Consider the following 14,282-nt stretch of genomic DNA (forward strand, 5'->3'; position numbering starts at 1 on the left):
TATTTAATTTAATGAAGATTAAGTCCTGTGGTGTGTACAGGTGCCCTGTGACAGCTTTTTCAGCTTCCATGTAGATTCAGACTGGTTCGGGGGTGATATGGGTACCTGTTCATCACTAGTTCTAGGAAAGCAGACACGCATTGCTCATAGACCTGTATTGCAGGGTAACAACATCTGGGCACTGGAAGTCCTACACTGTCCTGGCTATTACTAAGCTCTCTAGGCACTTCCTGCCTTCTCTAAGATGTCAGGCTTCAGGAGACTGGATTTTCACTGCTTTGCTTGTCCTTCCCTGCAAGCTGGAGCTTTCCATGCTGAGAGGAAGTAGTGCTTCCTGATGACCATTTCTGAGTCCGATAAATTGCAAATGGAAAGGTGCTTTGGAAAATGAATGCCACAGCTGTTCTCTCTGTCAGTAGGAGTGAACAGTTTGCAAGCAGTGCCCATTAGGCTTCCTGCAACCCTCTCTATTCTCTGCTCTTTGAATAATTTATCTGCAGGAAATCCAAATTGCCAAGGCACCAGCAGAATGCTTGCCAATTTCCCTGGGAAAACTGACAAAAAAAAAAAAAAACCAGAAAAAGGAGGGGGGAAAAAAAGCTCTAGATTTTCATTTCAGCTGAACACAGCCTCCTAGCAATCAAACATATTAGTTCTATTGTGCAGCGTGCATTGGAAGGCATTAGCTAGCTAGCTCAGAGCACAGCACATTTGAAAGGCTCATAAATGTAATGAAGTCCTTTTTGACACCTGCTCCTCTCCACACTTTAAATGTGAGCCATTGGTCCGTGGGGAACCAGAGCTTTAAAAATAGAAATTATAGTAATTGTCTTCTGTGTTATTGGGAAGATCGTAATAAATGTGGAGCGTAACACTATGGCACCATAAGACTATTGCTGACAGGATGCATAAATTACTCGAGGTTTTGATTTTTTTCCAACCCCCCGTAACAAAAAACCCTGTAAATCATTATATGTTAGTGCTGTGTTTCCAAGGGCTGGGAAGGGGAGAGCCACTCGGGGAAATTTCATCGTGCTGATTTGAGGCATTCTCTTTATAGGTAGCACTCCAGCTTTGTCATCTATCTGTTTTTAGTGGGTGGGGGGAAGTAAAACCCTTACTATGAAAAATAGCAGTGCAAATCCAGTTTCATGCCTTATGAATTCTTATGGAAAAGAACTCCCCTTCCCTCCCCCACATCCCCCTGCCCTTTAAAAAAAAAAATAGAGGTGTGCTTTAGGATACAAGCAGAATTCAAGTAGACATTTAGAGCCGTGCATTTAAATACAGCCTCTCCTGCTCCTCATTGAAGAACAGATCACATGGTTGTAAGCTGGCGCTGGCACTGGGCTGTATTCCAGCGAGGAGCCAGCATGCTTTGTTTTCATTATACACTCTGCTCGCAGAGCAACAGAGAAGGGAAGCAGCACCGTGCGGATTGTGATGGTGCGTTCCCCAGCTGCACTCCCCAGTCCTGTTCCCTTTTTAACATTTTAGGGAACTAATGCTGGGGCTCCTTGTGCCCCCCCATGTTAATTTTTTTGTTTTGTTTTGTTTTGTTTTGATCCCCCTTGGTTTCTTATGTTGAAGACGCTCATCATGCAAGGTGCCAGCGGGACTTGGTTGGGAATGCTTAGTCAGGGACATTTTGTGCTGAAAAGGATTTGCCCTTATTGTGACAGATCTGGTTGGGATTGGGTTTTTTTCCCTCTCCGAAGCAGACACGTAAGCACTAGCAGCCTTAGGGGAGGGCCAACCAGGCAACCGTCCAGGGCCCCACACTTTAGGGGGCCACAAAATTTTTTGGCAGGGTGAAATTTTTGCAAGGAAGTGGCTGTATTTGCATTTTAACACTTGACTATTTATCTAATTGCCCCCCCAAACATTACAAAGACCCATGATACAACTGTGGTAGGTTAATATTTACTGGAGTACATACCTCTAAGGGCCCCCAAATGACCCTCTTGCCTAGGGCCCCAATGACCCTAAGGCCACCACTGATGTAAGCTAATCATGGGGGTACAATAGTCCCCTAGTGAAACCCTGCCTAAAAAAATGAATTGTTTTCTCCCTTACCTAGTGTTTTCCATCCTGCTTCCACCCACCACTTCAGTGAGGAAAAAATGTAATGGGGTAGGGAGAGTAGGGAGACATGTATTTCTGATCTTGTTGAGATGTACTGCCATATGGAGTCAGGTGTATGCTCAGCCTTTCGCTACTCATACCCCAGCTCCGGTGTGCAGCCAAGCGGGACGTGTTGCCACAGAAAGACCCTTTCCCACTCATCTCCCCTAAATGCATATTGCACTGCACCCTGAAACATGCACGGTGTTCCCCCCCAGAGCTAGGTGCCTTTTGGTCTTTTCATAATCGGGTTTTTGTGATGCTTAGTTACTGGCAGTAGCAGCCTTACAGGAGGGAAAACCAAGCAGCTGCCCAGGGCCCCACACTTTAGGGTGCCCCAAAATTTTGCAACAATTTTTTTTTCAGGGGGGGTCAATTTTTTGCAAGGAAGCAGCTCTATTTGCATTTTAACACTCGACTATTTATCTAATTCCCCCGAAGAATATTAAAATGATCCACGATACAAGTGGTGGGTTATAGGTCATCAAAATTAAGCCTCTAAGGGGCCCCAGATGACTCTTGCCCAGGGCCCCAACAACCCTAAGGCCGCCACTGTTATTGGTGAGCACCTTGGAGTACCACATCGCCTTTATTCATTGTGTTTATTCCCTGCTGGGCAGAATATAACATCTGCAGTCTAACAGTTATTAAAATGCACCTTCCCATGTGTTAAACATGGAGGGGGGAAGCTGATGTAAAGAGCTCCACGTAGAAAGTTACCTTTCTGGTGTGCAAAGCCGGCTTTATGGCATGTGCAGATTTATGAACAATAAAACATACCCTATATTTACATGCTAATGGAGAGCACTCTGGCTATGCAAAGGCCCCGAACCTCAAAGGCATTTAGATCCCTACCTCCCCCTGCTTGGGCCTAATTCTGTTCATATATGCAGATGCTGCTTTTATTGTCTACAACTTTCATAACAGATGGAATCCATTAAATGCTACACAGAGCAATCTCCAGAGATTCTGGTTTTAGACAAATCAGCTCTCTGTCCTATTATCTTGCAGCGTGCTTGACCGCTGCCTGCACTCTGCCTGCAGTAACCAGCTTGATTGCCTGCTTCTCTTGCGAGCACCTTTTTTTGTGCTTCCTCCCACGGCGCGCCTTGTGCGCTAGGAAAAGCTTCCAGTCCAAATAGCACCGGTGTCTTCTCCCCCCTGCCAATCCTGATTTGGAAGGCACGTTGGAGCAGCAGGAGGCTGCTGGCAGCTGGGCTGGTGGGGTGTTGGTGAAGCCATGTAGCCTTCCTGAGCCTAGCCATGCACTGGGCTAGGACTCGGGAGACTTGGCTTGTGTTCCTGGCTTCACCACTGACCTTCACCAAGTCCTTGGTCTTCTCCGTGCCTCTGTAATACCCTGTGTGATGCATTGGATGAAAGTGCTCTGTAGATGAGCGCGATGTTGTTACACCTGCTCACCTGCACTAAAACATCCCGTTGTTTTTACTCCTCGCTCGCCTTCCCCGTTCACGTTTTAGTCCGACCCACCGCTTGTGTCTTGTCTTTGAGGGGGGAAGGAGTTGGTGCAGCACCAAAGTGTTTGACAAAAGAGCTCAGCCACATTGTCAATCCTCCGGAGGAAGTTTTGGCCTTATTGAAACCAATAGGAATTTTAGGACTGATGTCAAGAAGGCCTGAATGTCGACCTTTCCATCTCTAAAGCATGAGAAAGGCTATGTTCTCATTAAGCCTTCATGTCATAAAAAGGAAGCTCTGAAAAGCCATCCCATGAAAATCAACCTGGTGTGGCCTGATTTTAAAACAATACCACAATGTGGCTCATTCTCAAAAAGAAACCGTGGTAGCCTTCCTGGCTCCCTAAACCTAGGTCGCTTAAGTTGAGCAACTTGTTTTTTTTCCCAGCGCCACATTTTCCTGGACACTTCTTAATGCCAATCTTTTGTTGTTTGCTTCCAGATGAGTTTAGAAAATGACGATAAGAGAGCGCGCACACGGTCGAAATCTATCCGAGGTGAGCAGCTTGTCATTCGTCTTCAGGCCCAGCATCTCATTCTTCCAAGCCACGACCACGGCTCCCCTTCTCCTGCCGCCGCCCGTTCCTGGCTGCGAGATCAGTGCACAGCTACAAAAAGATCAGCCCCGACCACAAACGCTTGCAGCCCCCCATCGTATTTTATTCCCCGCCCCCCCAACACAGAAAACCCCCCTTGCATGCTTCATTTTATAGGCATCAGAAAAGCGATAGCCTCAGATCAGCTCCAAAGGCTTTCATCATGTATGCTCTGCTAGAGGCTTTGAAGTTGTACATCTGAGAATGCCTGGCAGAGTGAGTGCATGCTGCAGAAGCAAACAGGCCTGTCTCACAGCAGGGACGGGAGGACAAATGACTGGTTAATTCAAAGCTTGATTGCTATTTATTTTCCATCTTTAAAAAAAACAACAACTTATATTTCATCCTCTAGCTGCCTCTTCTCTGTACAAGAAAGGGGCTGTAATACACGGCACATGGTGTTAGCCCATATACCATCGCTACCTTGAATAGCGATTACAGATCACGGGTTGTGGGTTTTTTTTCTTTTCCCCCCCCTCCACCCTATTTTCTTTCTCCCTCGTTGGTGTCTGTGGATCTGATGCATTTTAAAGGTCATTGAAAGGGAGGAATTAATAGGACTAGCTGAAGTGTAGTGCGATGTGAGCAGGTATTATGCAACTTCATCCACGCAGCTGTGCCACCGGGCCTCACTTTGTCCTGACCTCTACCACGCTCCTTGTCCTTGTACTCATTTACATCTCCTACAAAAAAAATACAGCTACAGTCAACGAATGCCGAATGATGCCAGAAGATGTGGGTGGTGAGGATTTTTTTTCCCCTTTTTAAACATTTTTTTTTTGCATTTTGTTTTGTTGTCATCTCTATAATGCCTCTCAGGACTATAATCAGACCAGCCTGATTCTACTTATTTTCTCACTTGCAAGCTGCCTTAACGGCATTTAAATCCAGGTCTCCTGATGTGAAAAGGTAATTTATTGAATACACCACGCTCCTCACGATTGCCTCCAGTTTGTTGAAGTTGTGAGTCATTCCATTGAGATCTGGTTCCCCAGAAACCCAATTAGCTCAAACAAATTGAGCAAACGTGCGATGCCTTTTAGCCTGTGCAAACTTAGCATGTGCATTTTTCCCCCCCTCCCAATTGTTTAGATTCCTGGCTGGACACCAGTTTCTAGTTAAGAAACTAAAAATACTGTTCCATGTTATTACTATAGAATCACATTATTCAGATAGGAAAAATCATCCTGGAAAGCTGCAGAGCATCAACATCACAATTCAATTAGCCCACGAACTATTGTGCAGCTGAACACAGAGCATAGCTCCCTCGTGAGTACAGTCTGCTTAGAGGGGAGAAAAATAAGGGTATTTATGTTTGCACTAGGAGGGGAAAAACAGCGATTGGAGCAAAAGGGACTGCGCAAGGAAACTGGAAGAATGCAAATTAGCCCATTTAAGCATAGACAAGTTGCCCAAAATGAAGAAAACTCCATCATTGCTTTCCATACACGCAAACCTCAATCGTTGCTTTCCATACATACATATTCAGGATCCAGCTCTTGCGTCTGGATCCTGAACATGCACCTACAGAAAGCAACATAGCTCCACTGGTTTTTATATTGCCCTGATGCTTAGCTGCATACATGCTTAGCTTGGACACGTTCGAAGTCGGGCACAGGCACGAGCATTTGCAGGCTCGGGGCAGCAGAGAGGGCGTGCTTGTCTATTTGCTGTAGATTTGCCTGTGTTATGGTCTGGGACAATGGGTGACTTGGCTTTGGAGTGGCTGGGGGATGTCGTATTGACTGCTTCGTGTTTTATTTCCCTTCCCGGCTCCTGCCTCGGCGCTCAGTGCCCACGGAACTCATCGGACAGGAGGTGAGGTAAGAAACGTTTCGTCTCAACCCCGTCACCTGGCGGCGGAGGACAGGGGAGGTGGCTCTTCCTAGAGGGAAGCTCAAGCAATGGGAAGCCCTATGTTGGGGCAAACGTATTATCAGGCTGGATCCTAAACCTGGCCTCTAGGCCCCTTTTCTGTCCATCATGGACACAGGGAAAGGGAAGGAAACTGTACGGGACGGTAGCTGCGTTGCAGTCCTCTCCGGAGAGCTGTCACGCTCTCCGGCAGCCCCTGAAGTCCCAACCAGCAGCACGTGGCCTGCTTCCTCTCAGCTGCCCAGAAGCAAGGGGGGCCGAGCTCTCCAAAAGAAGGCTGCCCAAAGTGGTGTTGCCCATAATAGCAGCATTGTCCATCACGTGTGCTCTTCCCCTGCTCCGTTTGCTTCCCCTGCCTTGCCACTTCCCTCCTCCCTCCCTGTCCCTGTTCCTGGAGTTTGGCATAGAAATGAAGGGCTGGAAGGGGCTTTGCAAGATCAAGTCCAAGCTCCCCTGCACTGGGCAGAGATACTGCTGGGATCAAAGTGTCTGTCCAGTCTCCTTCTTGAAGACCTCCAAGGTTGGGCACTATACCACCCCCTTGGGAAGTCCAGTCCAATCCAAATTCTGGTCCCCCTTACCATAAAGCAGCTCTTCCTTGCATCCCACCTGAAACCATCCTCTAACAGTTTATGGTCCTCCCTTGGGGTGCCTTGGTGGACATTTTTTCCTCCTACCTCCCAATATCCCCCGCTTGACATACTTCTAGACAGCCATCAAGTCCCCGCTCTGTCTTCTCCTCCCCAGGCTGAACAGTCGCAGATCCCTTAGCCTTTCATCATCAGGTTTGTCCTCCAGGCCCTTCATCATTCCTGCAGCCTTTACAGGGATAGCTTTAATGTGAGGTATCCCCCTTAGGTACAGGGTATGATTCTTGCAGATACAGTCCATGCCCCGCTCTTCGGCCTCTTAGACCTGGACTCCAAAGAGCCTCAGGACCTCCCGTGATCACTCCCGTAAGGGGACTGGCCTGCTCCTTGCAGCTGCAGAAGGAACTGGGGCAAAGCTTCTCATTATCCACGACAGGCTCCTGGATCGCTAAGCTTTCTTTTCAACCCTACACACAGGGGCTTGTGCAAAAAGTAGGCTGCTTCAGCCTGGGTGTGTGCTAATGGCAGGGGCTGCATTTCCTCGCGGTCTCTGCTGGAAAGCTTGCTGTGTCAAAGAGTAATTGGACCTGAACCCTGCCAATCCCATGGCGCCTCTGCTCCTCCGCTCTCCTATTACTCTTGAGAGAGCGGAGCAGAGAGCACTGGGCATTCCCCTTCTCCAACTTTTATTGCTGAACACTTGAGCGGAGGTGGTAATTGAAGCAGGTGACATATTTAAGGGGCAGCACAGAGTGCTCCACAAAAGCCATCTCTGCAGCTGTCACCTAATTGCCTGATTAACTGGACGATTAATCGACTAATTGGAAGCGGGGCACCGTCTGCATGACAATCAGAAGCCTTTTAGACAAGTATCGGAGCAGCGGAGAGAAAATGTGGCCATGAATATTGCAAGGAAGGGGAAGCATTAATAAACCATGAAGGCCGTCCATATATGCAGCCCCTGCCAAAATATTAGGCACAACCATCCTGGAAAGTTTTGCAAATAGAAGTTTGAAGCTGAGATGCAATGAATAGGTATTTTAGAAAGTGCTGGGGACTCCTCTGGACCCTGGACACTATTTAATCTCTCTTCGGCTATACGCCAACCAGGGAAGTATCCAGGATCCGTCCTTCCTTTAGACCCCCACCTTCTACCTTCTCCACGCCCTCTTTTTTAAACCACAGGTTGCAATTTTCCCCATTAAAAAGGGAATTGATTCAGCAAAGCTTAGAAATGGCTGTAACATCTTCATCAGAGCAGCTCTTGTTTTGTACTGAATAAGGCTTTTTTTTTCAGGCAAGTCACTACCAGCGTAAACACTGTTCTGCATCTCTGTGTGCAGTCACTTAAAGTGCGTCTGGGGCTGCTTGGTACAGAGCAATCTCAGTCATGACTGAGAGCAATTAAAATTAAATAGACTTTAAGATCATCAGAAAAGGGAGAAGCAGGGGGAGATGCTCTTCCAATTATGTACATTAGCGGGAAGAGATCTTTTTTATGTATGATCTTCAAGCCTCTCACTCAGTTGCAGGCCCATTCATTCAGAGGAGGAATGCCAGGATAGGTGTGGTTTTGCCTGGAGAGCGTGCACGTCACGAGAGCGAGGAAACTAAAGGGCATCCTCCCACTCGATCGCAGGAAGAAGCGGGTCTCGGCTTTGAAGCAGATCGTGAGCAGCAGGTTACGGCACGTGGCAATGCTGGGGGTTTAGCATCACAAGGCCGGCAGGAGAGACTGGTCCAAAGCCTCACAAGGGTTATTTAAGGCAGGAGGGGGTGAGTCTCTGGTTGCAACTTCTTTTTGCAGCCCCCTATACCAGCGGGGCAGTGTTGCACTCCCCCTGCACAAATATCTTAAAACCATATGGGGTTTCTAGTGAGGTCCAGCATGCCATGGGGTGCCTTAGACATGCATTAGAGGGATGGGACTAGAAGGGACCAGATAGCCCAGAGAAGTCATCCAGCAGTCACAGCCTCTCAGCCTTCATTTTGCCAGTCCTTTTATCTCCTCCCATGAGACAGGCTCTGTATTCCCTTGGGCACGCCGGTTGCCCTTCTCAGCATCTGATCTGGTTTGCATCTTTCTTGACCAGGCGCCCCGTGTGGTACGTAGCATCGTAGAGGAGGTATCACAAGTGTCTAAGAGTACGTCCCTGTCTTTAATGGAAGTACCCCATTTGATGTGTCCTAAGCCCGCGTTTGCTGTTTTCATGGCCGTATCAGATCAGCATCTCAGTCATCCTATGATATAGTACACTCGGGTCCTTTTCCTCCTCAGCCATTTACAACGAATGAGCCCCTTTCTAACAGCAGAAAATCGTATTGGTCTCTAGGAACATGGCCTTGCGCTTTGTGCTATTGAATTTCATCCCGTTTCTATTACTCCGGTCCTCAAGGTCACCCTGCTCTTCCTGTCCCTCCTCCAAATGGACGATTGCTCTCGTCAGCACACTCCTGACTTTTCGTGCCAAAGGTCACTGGGGAAAATTATTAAATAATATCATTCCCGAGACCGATTCTTTAAATTCACTAGCGACCTCCCTCTAACTCGTACTTCTCTCCTAACTTGGGGGTCTTCAAGAGGAGGCTGGACAGATATTTGGTTGGGGTGATATGACCCCGGCACCCGTTCCTGCCCGGGGCAGAGGGTCGGACCTGATGATCCGTTTAGGTCCCTTCTGACTTTAAGCTCTATAATACTATGATTTTCCTTCCAGCATTTACCCACCTTATGTTTTTGTAGCAAATCCTGCCTTCTCCATCCGAGCTGACGGTCTTCCACCTGGCACCAGATCAAACTCTTTACTGAAGTTCAGACCCATTGCATCTACTCCATTTTCTTGATCTAGAAAATACACAACCAAAGGAAGAGCATGATATTTTACCTCCCTACAAGCAGAGCTTCAATTTGATTCCCGTGCTGATCCATTGCAACAATGGGTTTTTTAATAGTTCTCCATGATGTAGCTCCTTCTCTCCCACCTAAACCTTTGAAGGCTAGGTAGAGAGCTACGGCAACCAGGGTCCTTTGCTGAGCCTGCATGTACAGGTGTTTATCCTGGGGACTGACCTAATTATTTGTATTTCTGTGAATTTTACCCTTATACAAGGGAACATCACGCCCCAGGAATGAAGTGCTGTGATGCTACAAGGTCATTAAAAGGCTTGAGTGGTACTCAGGGATGTTAAGAGAAGCCCAAAGCTAGCACAACTACCTATTCTTCTGACTAGCAGCCAGTGCAGGGAGCTAGTGAACCCCTCCAGCCTGCTCTAGCAGCATCCAACACAGGGTTTCCCAGGTCCGTGTCAGCCTGGATTTGTCAACAGAGCAGCCATTCATGGCAGCAAGAAACAGCATTTGTCTAGCAAACCAGACAGTGAAAGAAAAAGTCACATTTATATATATATTATTTTTTTTTGCACTAGTAAAAAATAAAGGAAGAACTACTGAAGATTGGCAGTGGGAGGCAGAGTACAGTAGTTGTCTGGTTTTAAAAAAAGCTTGCTCTTACACATGCAAATCTTTAATTAAACATACTCATAAAACTATAATGAACCGTTCATTTAATTAAATGGGGTGAGTCATTTCATTAATTTTTAGCAAACTGCGAAGCCACCCTCCTGCCCTCCGTGGTTGGAATTCAAAGGGAGGGGATGTACTATTTAAAGGAAATTATCTTCCCTTGTGCAGCGTTTGTTCCTTCCACGCAGATTCTTTTTAACTCTCCACCGTTTTACGCGCTTTTAATTAAAATTTGCTCTTGACGGTTGGTTGTTTCCCTCTCAAGCTGCCCAACCCCAGGCTGCAATGGCTCAGGACATATCCGGGGAAAGTATGCAAGGCACAGAAGGTAAGGTTTGTTCGGGAAGATTTCCAGCCTATGGACCCCAAATATTAGCCATAGGAAGGTGTGCGTGACAGCACAGGCCGACTGGATCCTGCTCCCTGTTGTAGTCAAGGAGAGGAGCAGAGCTTGGCCCTCACAAATCAGTCTCAGAAAAGCTTCGCCATCAGCCCAAGCCATGCAGAAAGGAAGAGACTGGGTTGCTTTATGGGAGCTTATTAATTCCTACACATACTTCATGCATGTGTAAATGGGTGGGGGCATGAATAACAGTACGTCAGCTTGGAGTCCATTCCCGTTTTAATAACTTTCCTCTGTGTATTGTACTGGAGAAATCTGGATGTAAGGTGCCTGTGGGCTATATATGCTGCAATGGCTGACCCTAAAGACCAGGTGTAGATTTATAATGGGAAGCCATGAATGGTCTTGACTTGTAACAGTGGTCAGGGTAGGAGAAAGCAGGACTTGCATGAATTGCGAGGGCAGGTACAAGCAGCCATTGGGCTAAATGGCTTCATCTGGCCCGGTGAGTTTCCACTGACAGCAGAGCAAAAGCTGGTCAAGGTGGTAAGAGATGCTAAAGGAGTTGCTTCAGGGGAGAAGGATTACAGTGCAGAGATTGTAGGTCAGGTCTTCAGCTCAGTGCATGGAGATAGGATGGGGGAAAGCAGCCTTTCGTGTGCATTGCCTACATTTTGCATGATTTCTTGCCTTGCTTTGCTGATTAAAATGCCTGCATCTGAGAGCTTTGAGACCTGTTTCTCATGTTGCCACAAATATTCTTGTCTCTTTGCCCTTCCCGTAGTTTACAAAGCTGCCCTCTAGCAAAGAAGAGGAAACTTCAGGATGCCGAGGCCGAGCACTTGGTGTCCAAGAGGAAATCCCATCCCCTCAAACTGGCCCTCGACGAAGGCTACAATGTCGACAGCGATGGGAGCGAGGAGACGGAGGTGAAGGAAGAGTCTGGCACCGATGAATCAGAGGGGACTTTGGAGGAGGAAGAGGCAGAGACAACCGAACAGGAGGAGACCCGTAGCCCTGAGCCAGCAGAAGGTGCTTTGTCATTATTGATTGCAGAGCTGTATTTTAACTGATGGATAAAGGGCAACCAGTGTTAATAATCGAGAGTTATAGCTGCTCTAAATTATGTACAGGATGGGTTCTGCAATTATGAGATTCAGCGGAAGGACAACAGGAAAGCGGGGTTTCATCTGAGAAGGGCGGTTCGCAGATTGTCTCCAGCATCTTCCAAAATGAGAGTGCTTTCATTAGTGGCACTTCACGGGGAGTGACCACGGAAAGCGTAGCCAAGCATCTCCATGCATAGCTCGGTTGGCAGCATGAGGGGAAGGCAGCCAAAAACTTTGGAGTGCTCCTTTGGAGTGCTTCACTGGCACAGGATTAGGCCCTTACACCCATATTCACTCATCTTTGGGCAGGAGCGTGCACACAACCCAGGGCAGAACATCGGCTCTGGGGTCCTAGCCTCTTTGCTCCCTGTGAATCGAGTTATGTATCTTGGGATCCTCTTTATGGAGAGAGTTCACACGAGGATCCCATGCGGGACTCTCTAGCACGCAACCATCCCTGCAGGCAATGTGCAAAATATGTGTAGCCGATGACTTTGGATGGTGCGGTGGGAGAAATAAGTATTGGATGGTGATGTTCTGGGAATACATTTAAAATAGAAATCCTACCCCCCACTTTTTTTTTCCTTTTTTTTACCTGCAGTTACCAAATGCATTAAATCACACTGTGCCGGGGTGGAACAGCAAGAATCTGGCTTCAATGAAGCTTACAGAAGACAGAGCTGTTTATATAATGTCTATCCTTTTTTTTTATCTTCCAGCAAAAAGCCCAGCAAAATCATCTCACTATGGACAAAATGCAGCTCCCAGTACATCTGGCCCTAGCAAGGCCAACTACAGCAGCTATCAAGAAATAATTGCCAACTCTCTCCTAAACCTAGGCCAAATAGCAGAAGAAACCCTTGCAATAGAAGGACAGCTGCCTGAACGGGACCTGCAGGTCTCCAAGCCTCCTGGGAATGTAGTTCACCTGGTCCGCGAAGGAGCAGGAGAGGAGGTGATGGAAGAGGAGTGTGACAAGGAGATTATCATCCAGACGGAGGATGCGGAGGAGGTCATCGAGGTCACCAGCGAACGCAGCAGTGAGTTGTGCTCCGAGCATCGGGACGACGGCAACTGCGAGGAGTCCTGCCCGTTGCAAAAGGCCATGCAAGCAGAAGCAGAAGAGGATGATGATGAAGAGGAGGACGACGACGACGATGAGGAGGAAGAGGATGAGGACGAGGAGGATGAGGACGAGGAAGAGGAAGAGGAGGAGGAGATGGCGCCTGAAGTGATCTGCGAAGAAACGCCTCACACTTCTCAGGACTCCCAGAAAACCCACTGTGAAGGGCGGCTGAGCCCGAAGCCTGAGTACTCGGTCATCGTGGAGGTCAGGTCAGACGATGACAAAGACGACGACGCGCGCTCCCAGAAATCAGCGGTGACCGACGAGTCTGAAATGTATGACATGATGACCAGAGGGAACCTGGGGCTGCTGGAACAGGCCATCGCACTGAAGGCCGAGCAGGTGAAGATCGTGAGGGAGCCCAGCCGCTTGCCAGGAGAGCACGTGAAGCACTTCCAGGTGGATGAGAAACAAAGCAAATCTATGGATGCCATCCGAAAAAACTACTACGGCAAAGGTGGGGCATGTGAACGGCCTTCCATACATCTCTCCCAGAAAGGACCTTTTCTGTGAAAGAGCTTCAGCTTTGAAACTGCTGAGTGTCCCAAGAAAATTGGATACTGGGATTTTTCAGAGGCCAAAGAGGGGTTTTAGCCATACTGTTCTTATTAAGGTTGTGATATATATGCATTTATCTATATATATATATATGGATACATTTATATATCATTTGTGTATTATTGCATTTATCTATCTATCTATCAAATTTATCCATATCTATCTATCTATCTATCTATCTATCTATCTATCTATCTATCTATCTATCTATCTATCAAATTTATCCATATATATAATATGAATAGATAGATGCAATACACATACATATGTAATACAAACAGGGCACCTCTACATGTTCATTAATGCACTTTTGCTACTGTACCTTAAGTTTATTACCTCTAATATGAGGTACTACATAAAGGCTCATTAGGCTACCCTAATGTGCAGTAGCAAAAATGAATGCCTTTTTAGTGATGCTTAATACACAGTAGATTCATTCTACTATGCATTAGTGGATTAGCACTGTCTTTGACGTGATGCTTTAATGCACAGTAGAATAGGCTACTGCACATTAAAGCTCATGTGTAAAACGCACCCACACACATATCACAAGCTTAATAAGAATGGTGTGCCTAAATCCTCTCTGTCTAGAGATAGAGAGAGAGAAAGAGAGAGAGATTAATTAGTCTACAAGGTTCAAATCTACCCTGCCTTCTGCTTATTTATCTCAGCCAGAACTGTTGTGGCTGACCCTCTTAGTCAGCTTAAAACATCTCAGCCCATGTCTGAAGGAAGGGGAAGTATCCCATTGCATTGTTACCAAGAGCCAAGCTATACTAGGAAAGCTATTCTGTAATCCTGAGTCAGGTATAACTATATCAGTACCAGATCACATCCCTGCTTGTGTCAACCCTACGGTGGATGCAACTATAATGGTATCTTGTAGTGATATCATTGGGTGCATCTACATGTTCAATTGGTGCGCTTTAGCTAATGCACATTAAATCTAGTGCCTCCGGG

At 47.0% G+C, this 14,282-nt stretch overlaps 1 protein-coding gene across 5 annotated transcripts in view; it reads left to right on the plus strand.

Annotated features, from left to right (window-relative positions):
* Positions 1-14,282, plus strand: part of MYT1 (myelin transcription factor 1) — a 96,004-nt gene that overhangs the window by 40,543 nt on the left and 41,179 nt on the right. For all 5 annotated transcript variants that reach the window (XM_019495256.2, XM_019495258.2, XM_019495261.2 and 2 more), the window contains exons 3-7: positions 4,045-4,099; positions 5,991-6,021; positions 10,452-10,514; positions 11,314-11,561; positions 12,358-13,221. In XM_019495256.2, the coding sequence (XP_019350801.1) occupies positions 4,045-4,099; positions 5,991-6,021; positions 10,452-10,514; positions 11,314-11,561; positions 12,358-13,221 (1,261 nt within the window). The remainder of the gene's footprint in view (positions 1-4,044; positions 4,100-5,990; positions 6,022-10,451; positions 10,515-11,313; positions 11,562-12,357; positions 13,222-14,282) is intronic.

Source organism: Alligator mississippiensis, chromosome 9, assembly GCF_030867095.1.
Source record: "Alligator mississippiensis isolate rAllMis1 chromosome 9, rAllMis1, whole genome shotgun sequence".
NCBI lineage: Eukaryota > Metazoa > Chordata > Crocodylia > Alligatoridae > Alligator > Alligator mississippiensis.